Genomic DNA, 10,068 nt, shown 5'->3' with positions numbered 1-10,068 from the left:
TTTGGACGTAGCTTTTGGAGCCAGCTCCATTCATTTAAATAGGGCAAAAATATAAATTGTGAAAGGATAAAATGAGGGCGTGTAGGTCAGAATGACAAGCCTGTGGTCAATAATGACTTGAAGAGGGGTCAAAAAAAACGTTTCAATGGAAAGTTCATAGGAGCCAGCCTCCATTTCCTGATGGTTTCAGGAAGAGATGGATCACAATTAGTCCTTTCTTAATTTTACAGTCTAAGGTTTTCCTCAAGGTTCAGGTTTTCTCCCACTGGGATTTTAAGTTTTTACTTGATGAGAAAGAGTCTATAACGTGACCCAACTGCTGCTGACTGTGCCTTTGAACATTAAATTTGTTTGTCTGTTTCACTGTTTGTTTGACGTTTTGATCATTTCCAAACTGCTCTTATTTGTATATCAGTAATATTTCAGAAGCCCTGAGGGGCAAGTGCTGTTGGTAAGTTGGGCTACACAAAATCTTTGAGTCGATTTAAAAGTTAAGCCCTAAAAATTGTTATCAACTTGCTTTCCTATGTACATACTATGTACTGGCCAGGGCTGTAGTTGAACTGCCAACCTTTGGATCGGTGATTTAGTCACAAAATACTCCTCTTAAAATGTATTTTGCGACGTATTCTGTTTTTATGAAACTGAAATTTACACGACTGAGTAAAGTGATGTATTTAACTGTATTCTAAATACCCTCAAATGAAAGAGTTACTGTACCGGAATACAGTTACCAAAAATGAATATTCAGGTACTACCCAACACTGTTGGTGGGTGAATGCTTTGCCAATGGGCCACTGCCACAGGGGCAGGCAGGTTTCATTGGTTTCCAAGTCAGCAGACTGAGGGGACGAGCTGCAAACACCTTAAAGTGTTGCACATCACAGAGACTAAACAGGGAGGGCAAGGGAACACTTCCCAGGATATTTAGAATGGAATTAAAATAATTTCCAATATTTTTGGATGTTGTTTAGGTTTCTGTTCGGTGCCATAGTATTTCTCAAAATCTTTTTTTGGGGGCCTACAGTACATGCTTTTTGACTTTAGCTATTACTTTTTTTTTAATCTATGTTACAACCAAAAGTTATAATTTGGCGTCATGCCCTTGGACAGGTGTTGGTTGATGTGGGAATTGTTATTGCAAGCTCTTTGTCATCCATGAGTTCTCCATCGCACAAACAGTTTTCAGTCCATCATGAATACGGTGCTGTTTTCATGTTAAAATCTATTTGTTTGTTTCCTGCATAAGGACAACTCAAAGTGCTTTACACAGAGTTCGATCACAAGAAAAAAACACCATTACAGATGACCTACAGTGGTGCTCAAACGTTTAAGTCACAGCACCCTAGCAATGACAATAATTCAGATCAGGTCTCTGCCTAGGCTGTAGGCGCAGATTGCCGTCCACATTACTGTCGGTCTGCCCCTGGTCAGCTGTGGCCATGACCATCCGACTGTGGAGGACCAGCGAGCGAATAAGCACGATGGAAAGTTGAGCTCTAAAGAAGTGCCTGGGTTTATTTTTTTATCAATACATTTAAGGGTAAACTTATTTTCTAAGCTTCTGTGCCTGAACCCCTGTCCATTTAGTGTGTCTGACCTCCTTTATCAGATGCGTACAAACTGCTGATGCAACAAACCCTGCCGCCTGCTGTCAAACGGAACAAAAATACAGTGCTTCTATTTGCTGTGTACTTGGATATGTCCAGGAGACCGCGCCTGACCATCGTCGCACGGCTTGGTCCCGTGTGGTTTATAAGTGCTAGTTTGTGAAGATACAGCATTAGGACTGGTTCAGAAAAGTCCCTCCCCCCCCTCCCACTTCGCAGACAGAAAGACAATGTTCCGCAGTGCTCGCCTCAAACGGCCTATCTACACATATCTACAGTCAGTCACCCACCGCACAAGTGACTTCCAACTGTATGAGATTTCGGAGTTTAGGAGGGATAAAGTTAGCTTTGTCGGACATCTTGTGTTTATGTGTGAATGTTGGGAATGGACGAGTGCTGATGAAAACGAGTGGCTGTGGTACAAATCAATGAGCCATATCCTTGGTAGGTTAAGCGGTAACACTTCAGCTATATGAAACGATTTGCATATTGGGTCAAATAAAAACATGGTGAGGCCAGATGGGTTTGACTAAAGCTAACTACAGTTAACAATGAATATAAATAAGAGCAGTAACTCAAAAAAGTATTTTCCAATTTGGCACACGGAGATTCAGAACCTCCTGTGTTTGGATACAAATCACTTCTACAACATAGGGATAAAAGTCATTACTTCAAATACAGATCTACAAATTAATAAATACACACTCACAAAATCAAGGCTTCGGTCTGAAGTGAAACTACCAGCCCCTCTGAAAACAAATGATTGTCCGAGAACCAAAGGTTTCTATGGGTTATTTGGCACATGATCAGCTACCACTATTTTACATCATATGACAAAATCACACAGTTTGGTCCTTCTCTGAAATAATATATTAACATTAAGCACAAACGTGCTTTGACAATACTGTGGTGTCTAACACAAACAAGCAAAATGAGACTTGATTCAATTCAATTGTGTTCACATGGGAAATCAATAAAATCACTTTTGTCAGTTTCAGTTTCATCGCTGCTAAGATTAAAATCACAAAAATGTCATAATAGTTTGGTGCTATCGATTCTGCAGTTGCAACATAAAGAACATCAGTGAGAAGTCAGTGACCAGTGGGAAACAGTCCAATGCTATCCTCCAGGCTGGCTCCAGTGAAGCAGTGCCACCTGGTGGACATGCATTATAATGCAGTGCTTGTGGAGGCTGTACAGTCTTCAGAGTGTCTTCAGAGAGTCTGTAGGTGGGACAGTGCGGGTGATGGAGCGCGGGGGGCGCCAGAGCATCTCATGTCCTTCACATGCCTTTCTCATGTTCATCTCATGTCCTTCATGGGACGGGGGTCTGAGACATGCTGTCTCTGAGACTCTGAGTCTGTGTCAGACCCCATGTCTCTTCACTGAGTTGTCCACCACCTGTGTGTGCTCAGACTCCATCCTCTCTGCCCCCTGCCCCTGCCCTAGATGTGGTTGAGTGGGTGAAAGCTGCTGGTGTCGGACGGTCCTCCGCTCATACTCAGCCAGGCGTCCAGGGAGCTCTGGGAGGGCGCGTGCAGAGGGTTGTTCTCCGAGAGTGACAGCATCATTGCATAAGCCTGCAAGACAAAAAAAGATCAAGGTAACTACGGCATTCTCACTTTGATCAAATGGAACAAATACAGCAAACTAACACAATAAACATCTCAAGCTGCAGAAAATGCCCTAACCATTGGCCATTGTCTTTTCCTTGGGCCTAATCCTTACCTGTGTTTTAGCCTGTCTGTACAATGTCTCTTTCAACGCCTCTGACTCTATAGAAGTGTTAAATATGTCTTTCACATCGAACGGCTGCTCGTCACCGGGCGGCTTCCTCAGCCCATCCAGACCCTTGGGAAAGCTGGGCAGCCCCTCCAAGTCCAGGAGAGCCCCTTCCTCTAAACACCTGCACAGCAATGAGCGGGCGCAACACGGTCGGGGGGTGAAGGTGGAGGGGTGATAATATGGTTGGTTACAAAGCAATGAAATGGGAAGAAAAAGCAGGAAGAGAGATAGAAACAAGTGATTAGACAGGCAAAGATTAGTATATCATCTATTTAAAGAGGTAGGTTGAAGTATAGTTAAAGAAAAGACGGGAAAAGGATATTGAGAAATTAATTTTTTGGTAGATCAGACAAATATCTACAGAAGGAGCTGGCAACATCAGGCCCTCAATTCGGCACTATATATTCTCTGGCCTCCAAGACAAGTTTGAGAAATATGACAGTTTTAATGTCACTAGATTGGACCATATGAGTGAGAAGCTTTTGATAATAGAAGTGAAATACTCTGAACTCAATCAACCCTAGTCCAGTCAACACTATTTGAAAATCTACTACTATATACTATCGACTACAATATACTACCTATGAACAATTCCTGGATGACTGAGAAGCTTACTAAAACTTGCTCGACTTGTTCAATAGCCTCTATTGTAAAGAGGTTCCACAAAAAAGCAGCCACTGCACAGGAGAACGTACCAGCATCACAGAGAAACCGCCTGTGGCACACACTCAGCGGCACATCTCCATCTTCACGCCACCAACCTCAGCAAGACCGTGAGGTCTAAATATTCGCCAAGGAGAGGAGATGGTTTGAAAGTGGTGTGGAAGAGGCCATTTTTGTGAAGAAAGGAAATTCTTAACTTGATTGTCATGGGTAGATTCAGCTTTTACTCTTTTTACAGTAGCCTTCTCAGCCCATAGTCGAGACCATAACATCAACGAATGCACCCATGGTCTAGGCTTAAAGTTAGCTCCCCGTCACCCTCGTTGGGCTTGTAGTGCGCGGCTTTGCTGAACGTTAAATGGCATCTCCCAAGTAGCTAAAATGATGTTGTTTTCAGCAGCCAGACATTTTTTTTCCGGAGAGCATGCGCAAAAACGTTGTTACCTGCTGCTCTAATCTGACTACAATCGGCCCAGGCAGGTCGCTGATTGGAACCCAGTCAGACTCTCCCCTCGTTCATGTAATCACCATGACTGACCTGCGCGTGTGTTCGTAGCTCATGGTTAGCGGAGCTGCGTCCTCTTCCTCGTCCTCCTCGTAGGCCCCTGAGGTGAGCGGAGAGGCCCCGGCAGTGAGGGCGCAGGGTGAGTCGGGGGCCTCGGCTCTGAGGGCGCAGGGGGACCCGGGCGCCCCAGAGGAGGCGAGGGCGCAGGGGGACTCGGGAGCCTCGTCGTGGGAGCGCTCCGTCAGGCTGCCCTCCTCCTCTTCCTCGTCATCCCCCTCCACCTCCTCTTCCTCGTCCTCCTCCATTCCCCGCAGGCCCCCCAGCTTCGAGGTGCTCACGCCGTGGCCGGGCGGGCGCTCGTCATCGGCCTGGTCCGATCTGGAGAAACCGGGGATGGACATTTTGAGAGTGCTGAGTTTGTGACCATGAAACAAGCAATTGTTTGTGTAGATGCAGACGGCAATGCATTATACGAGGGGGCGTGGCCTAGCAAGGGGAGGGGAGTATTTTCACTCTTTGTAGATGTTTTCTGACAGACTATAAGCATATCCAAAGTAGAATCATGATGAATGTTATTTTCACAGCAGATTGTGCACTAGAAGTAAAAAAAACACACACGCACACATTAAGCTAACAGCATTAGCATGAATCTGACATTAGCATTATGGCTAGCATTCGCTCTTATAGATACAGACGGCATACAAGGGTGCGTGGCCTCGCCGAGGGGAAAGGAAGTATGTTTTGGGAAACTCTTTACTGGTTTTCATGTGTAATATAAACTTATTTATCACCCATAAATAAAGTCAAGTCTAAATCAGGCCCATATGGATGTTTTTCCACAGCAGATTAAATCAAATAAACTGCAGTCGAAGCTAGCGTTAGCATGTAGTATGATGCTAACATGAAGCATCATGTCCATGTCTTTCTTTCTTTATTGGGTAGAAAACTATATTTATAATTCAGCATTTGTTAAAGTCGTTTTAGAGAAATTATGGAAAGTTATGAGATTTTATTTTTAAGACTCAACAATTTTGAACTTATGCTGTGTCTCAACAAATTTTGCCGTAACATCACTAAGAGTTTGCAACATTTCTCTATCTCCCAGGTCGCCTCCAGTCATTGAATGAAAAAGCATGCCGCACATTTTTCCTCACAGTTATGTCACAGCAAAAATCTACAGCAAAAAACTTTAAATTGGCATGTTTGGAGCTTGTAGTATGCAGTACATCCAGAAGAGGTCAGCTGTACTGCAGACAGAGACTGAACAAACCTCCCAATCTGCAGCCCAAAACCCTCCCACTCTGCTCTGCTCCAAACCACATGACCTCACCTCCTATGGGACCCCCCCACATGTACCCCTTCCTTCCACGTTTTTTTTTTTTTTTTTTTTTTTGGCCCAGACTGGACATTCATCAAAGGGGACAGGCTCTCCTCCAGGGAGGTGGTGGTGAATGAATGGGGAGACTCTTGGCTGGAAAAGCCCCCCTCTTTCGGTCTGTATTAAATATCGCTGTAATCAAATTGCCGTGATGGCGGTGACGGGGGCTCGCGGAGAGGGGGACCTGGCGAGTGTCACGAAGTCTAAACATGTCAGCCGGGTGTTTGTGTAAGCGGGGACAGGGTAGCGGGTGATCTCGGTAGACAAATGTTCCTCAAACTAAGTGACCCCCCAAGTGCCAGCCCAGATACGGACCAGCCCCTGCCTACTATGGTGCAATGTATCAATGGCTGTGCTCACTTATTTTCCCTTTCTCTTCTTATTGTTTTTGTCAGTCAGTAGGCTCTATAACTTCCGAGTACGCTCTCTGGAGGTGACGGTCCTCCCTCTATCGCTATTTTCCCATTAAGGGTTAGCGAAGTCTTGCAGTGAACAAGTTAGCTTAGGGCTTTAATAAAACAATATTATTATTTGAGTAACAGTCTGTTCTTCTTCTGTGTTCCCTGGACAACATACAATCACTGTCTCAGAAGTTCAGGATCTAGTGCCATCTGCTGGGAACACATTAAACAACATGGGAGACGCCATTTTTATTTCATGTTAGCCGTTAGCTTCAAAATAAAAACACCGACCGCGATGAGCAGGGAGTTAACTCCAAATGAAGTCTTTGCTCCTGACGCGCTGTTTAGTGGCTGTCTACCAGTAAGGAAGTCAGTAAAGTTTATTTCTGAAGCATTTCTAAAGTGCTGTACAAAACCTGGATGAATTAAAACAACAGAAGAAACAACATAAAATAGATCGACTCTCACTGCCTGTCATGCAATCTTGAGCTATTTATGTTTTTGGACAAGACACTGCGACTAACATAATTCCACCATCATGTCCGTACAAATATCCAAACTTACTTCCCACCCCATTTCTTTTAAAATAGAAATAATAAAAGATAATAATAACCATACTTTCCAATCGTAAAACCTAAGTCAACTTCTCCATCATGCATCACGTCAAACCAAGTCTCTTCATCCATGTTCGCGCAATGCCCTTTTGCTCATACTCATTTTTCACAGCTCAAATGGTTTCAAATCTGGTTTAATAGTGTTTATTTTAGTTAAATGTTTTGTTATTTGTGGAGTGTCAACTGTCTGTGTCTAAAAAAAAGTCCAGCAGTCTCAAATGATTGAACCTCAACTATGTTCTGGGTTTGATAGGGGAAAACGAACTGAGCACTGTCCTGTACTGGTTTTCGAACCCGGACCTTCTTACTGTAAGGGCAAGACCAGCCGACGTTCATTCATTCTGAGGTTTGTTGATGTCAGCCACCGCCACCAATCACTCAATATTTGAACAAGAAAAACCTACCTCTTGTCCGTGGAGCTGGAGGCCTGGTTGACCTCGCTGTTGGAGATGAAGTTGCGTATCTCGGAGAAGTACGAGTCCTCCTTCTCGTCTAAAAGTGCGTGATTGTCTGGCTCCGAGTTGGGCGACGAGATGGTGGTGCCTAAGTTGGAGAGCATCCCGGACTGCTGGCTCACTGTGCGGGGAAATAAAGTACACGTCTAAGGTGCAAGGGAAGGACAGTTTTCATACAGCAAGCATTCTGTGCATTTGCGTGTCTCGTCCACTCGGTCAAACACTTCCCTGTAGTTTCTTTTTTTGTCTGAATTGTCATGCACATTTCGTGGGCACGGAAAGGACATTTGTACATTTTCATTTCACGAGCTTTCATTTGCCTGCTCAAACAAAATTGCAGACGTTCAGTTAGAATAATGGCTGCCATATATGGGGAAAGAGTTGAGTCATGTTCTCCTCAGCTGCAAAGCAGTCATTTATTGAACAATAGCTCCCTCTACTGGTTTCAAATGGCTATATGGGTACCACTCTAAAGCAAGTGATTAGCCAAAACAAACGGTCTCTTTTGCATGGTCAGAAGTCCACAAAAAGGTGTCCATAACAGGAACAAGTCATGTGATTGAGAGACGAAAATAGGTTTGCTTATGACAAGGTGTACTGGTTTGGCCTGTGTTGTTGCAAATCCACAAATCGCTTTTACATTATAAATGCTATTATTTTGTAATTATATATAACAATATATTTACATACTTTATGAGATATTCAAAACATATATTTACATATTTTCATCAGTTTGATCATTTTTTCCAATTGTTTCTACCTACAGTACTGACTGCACAGTTGGATAGTTTATAAGTTTATTTTATAGCACTCTAGATTGGACATGAAGCTGGTTGACATGGCAAACGTGGCGGCCATCTTGTGACTGGCCGACGAGGCTAACCCCAAGAGCAACCAATGCAAAACCAGGAGCTACATTTTCAATGATTCAATGGCTGGATGTGAGATACACTCATTGTTTGTGATTGGTTTGTTACTTCTAAGTCTAGGTTTCCCTTGTCTAGCCGTATAAGCATTGTTTTCTCCATTCATTCCCAGGGTTCATGGCTAGCATTCCAGCGGTTCATTGTATCACTGTCCCCTGTTCAATAAATATTGATCACGTCTTTTAAAAAGGACAGAAATGCTGTTTTAAAGTAGGAAACAAATGTTATGTCTGATATAAATAGGAGTGAATGATTTAAAGTGTTTGAAAGAGGAAAATGTTGCTAGCCTATACATCCTATAAAACTGAAATAACATTTGAAAAATCGTCAGATATGGCATAAGGTCACAATTATCAAAGTGTCATTCCCAATTGATTACATTACACTGGGTTAGAAGGGCCACCAGAATTGCCATTCATTCCAAGTGTATTACTACAGCCATGTCCGATCTAGAGTTTCATTAAAGATCTTGTGTATAAAGTGTATTTGAAATGTTAACGGTGCAGCTAAATGAAACTGTAACATGCGCCTGGAGAAGTGAGGACGCGGTACTGTACCAGGAATGTTCTCGTGCTCGTGCTTCTTGAGGTGGCGGTCCAGGTTGGTCTGCTGGCCGAAGCAGCGGTTGCAGAGGTGACACTTGAAGGGCTTCTCCTTGTTGTGGATGTTCCGCACGTGCCGCTGGAGGTTGGACGAGATGCTGAACGAGCGGTCACAGTACTTACACCTGAGAATGAGAGGATCCCATTGTTAAACGCTGCTCCAAATCAAAAGAAGAGATCATACCACATGCTTAAGTGGACCACTTTTGGGTGAAACTACTGTACCTGTAAGGTTGTTCGCCTGTGTGCGTCCGTAAATGTCGGGTGAGGTTAGCCGATCGAGGAAAGATTTTCCCACAGTACCTTGAATCACAAAGATAAGACGGGAATCAATATAGAACTTCAACACCAACATGACGGTTGGTGTCGCTGGCATTGACCCCATATCTGCACAGCGCCACCTAATGCTCTGGAGTGTATTATATAAGGTGTTGCTTTTTACTGTGCAGTTGAGTAGATTGTACATATATTTCTTGCAAATCCAGTGGAGTAAAAGTAATACAAAAATGCTACTCAAGTTGTTACTGGCCACCTCTGAGTACAAGTAGTGACAGTGACAGTAATTGTGACAGTGATAGTTGATGTAATCTCACCTGCAGGCGTAACGTTCTTTGCCTTTGCGGAGGATGGCGTCGGACAGCGAGGGAGGCGGGGAGCGGAAGTTGAACAGCGGATGGGATGAGTGCTGCAGTGAGCTGGGAGGACCGTCCAACTTGAGGGCCCCAAAACTCTCCAGCTTCTCTGTCATGTTCTCCCTGGCAGACATCTGAGCACACGAGGTTTTGATAGTTATGTAAAAGCAAAAGTTAGTTATGTATTAGCAAAAGCTCATTAAAAAAAAATCTTCATAATAACTCATTTGATTTTGAGGGCATTTTTGTGTGGAGTGTCTGGGTGAGTTACTGAGAGACGCGCCGGTCTCCCCCAACAATCCAAAACATGTACAATAGGTGAATTATGTTGCTAGGTGTTTTGATGGTTAGCTGCGTCCAAACTCATTACGAGCATTCCTAACGCATTTCTAGCATCCCAATTTCTCACAGGGATGAGTTTATAAGCACGTTTCACCACCTTCAGGGTCAATGTAGCAGTAATGCTGGCAAAAAGTAGCATGTAAGCTAATTGATTA

General features: G+C 43.7%; 1 protein-coding gene across 10 annotated transcripts in view; it reads right to left on the bottom strand.

Moving 5' to 3' along the window:
* Positions 1-1,547: 1,547 nt before the first annotated feature.
* The window catches only part of prdm16 (PR domain containing 16), a 354,719-nt gene continuing 346,198 nt past the window's right edge, over positions 1,548-10,068 (bottom strand). For 9 of the 10 annotated variants that reach the window (XM_079557974.1, XM_079557976.1, XM_079557978.1 and 6 more), the window contains 7 exons: positions 9,533-9,705; positions 9,165-9,242; positions 8,895-9,064; positions 7,361-7,532; positions 4,597-4,941; positions 3,339-3,516; positions 1,548-3,190 (listed from right to left, as the gene is read on the bottom strand). In XM_079557974.1, coding sequence (XP_079414100.1) covers positions 3,056-3,190; positions 3,339-3,516; positions 4,597-4,941; positions 7,361-7,532; positions 8,895-9,064; positions 9,165-9,242; positions 9,533-9,705 — 1,251 coding nt within the window. In that variant the 3' untranslated portion in view covers positions 1,548-3,055. The remainder of the gene's footprint in view (positions 3,191-3,338; positions 3,517-4,596; positions 4,942-7,360; positions 7,533-8,894; positions 9,065-9,164; positions 9,243-9,532; positions 9,706-10,068) is intronic. The other variant, XM_079557981.1, reaches the window with a different exon arrangement.

Source organism: Gobius niger (genome assembly GCF_951799975.1).
Source record: "Gobius niger genome assembly, chromosome: 6".
Lineage (NCBI taxonomy): Eukaryota > Metazoa > Chordata > Actinopteri > Gobiiformes > Gobiidae > Gobius > Gobius niger.
This window is presented reverse-complemented; position numbering and strand designations above follow the sequence as displayed.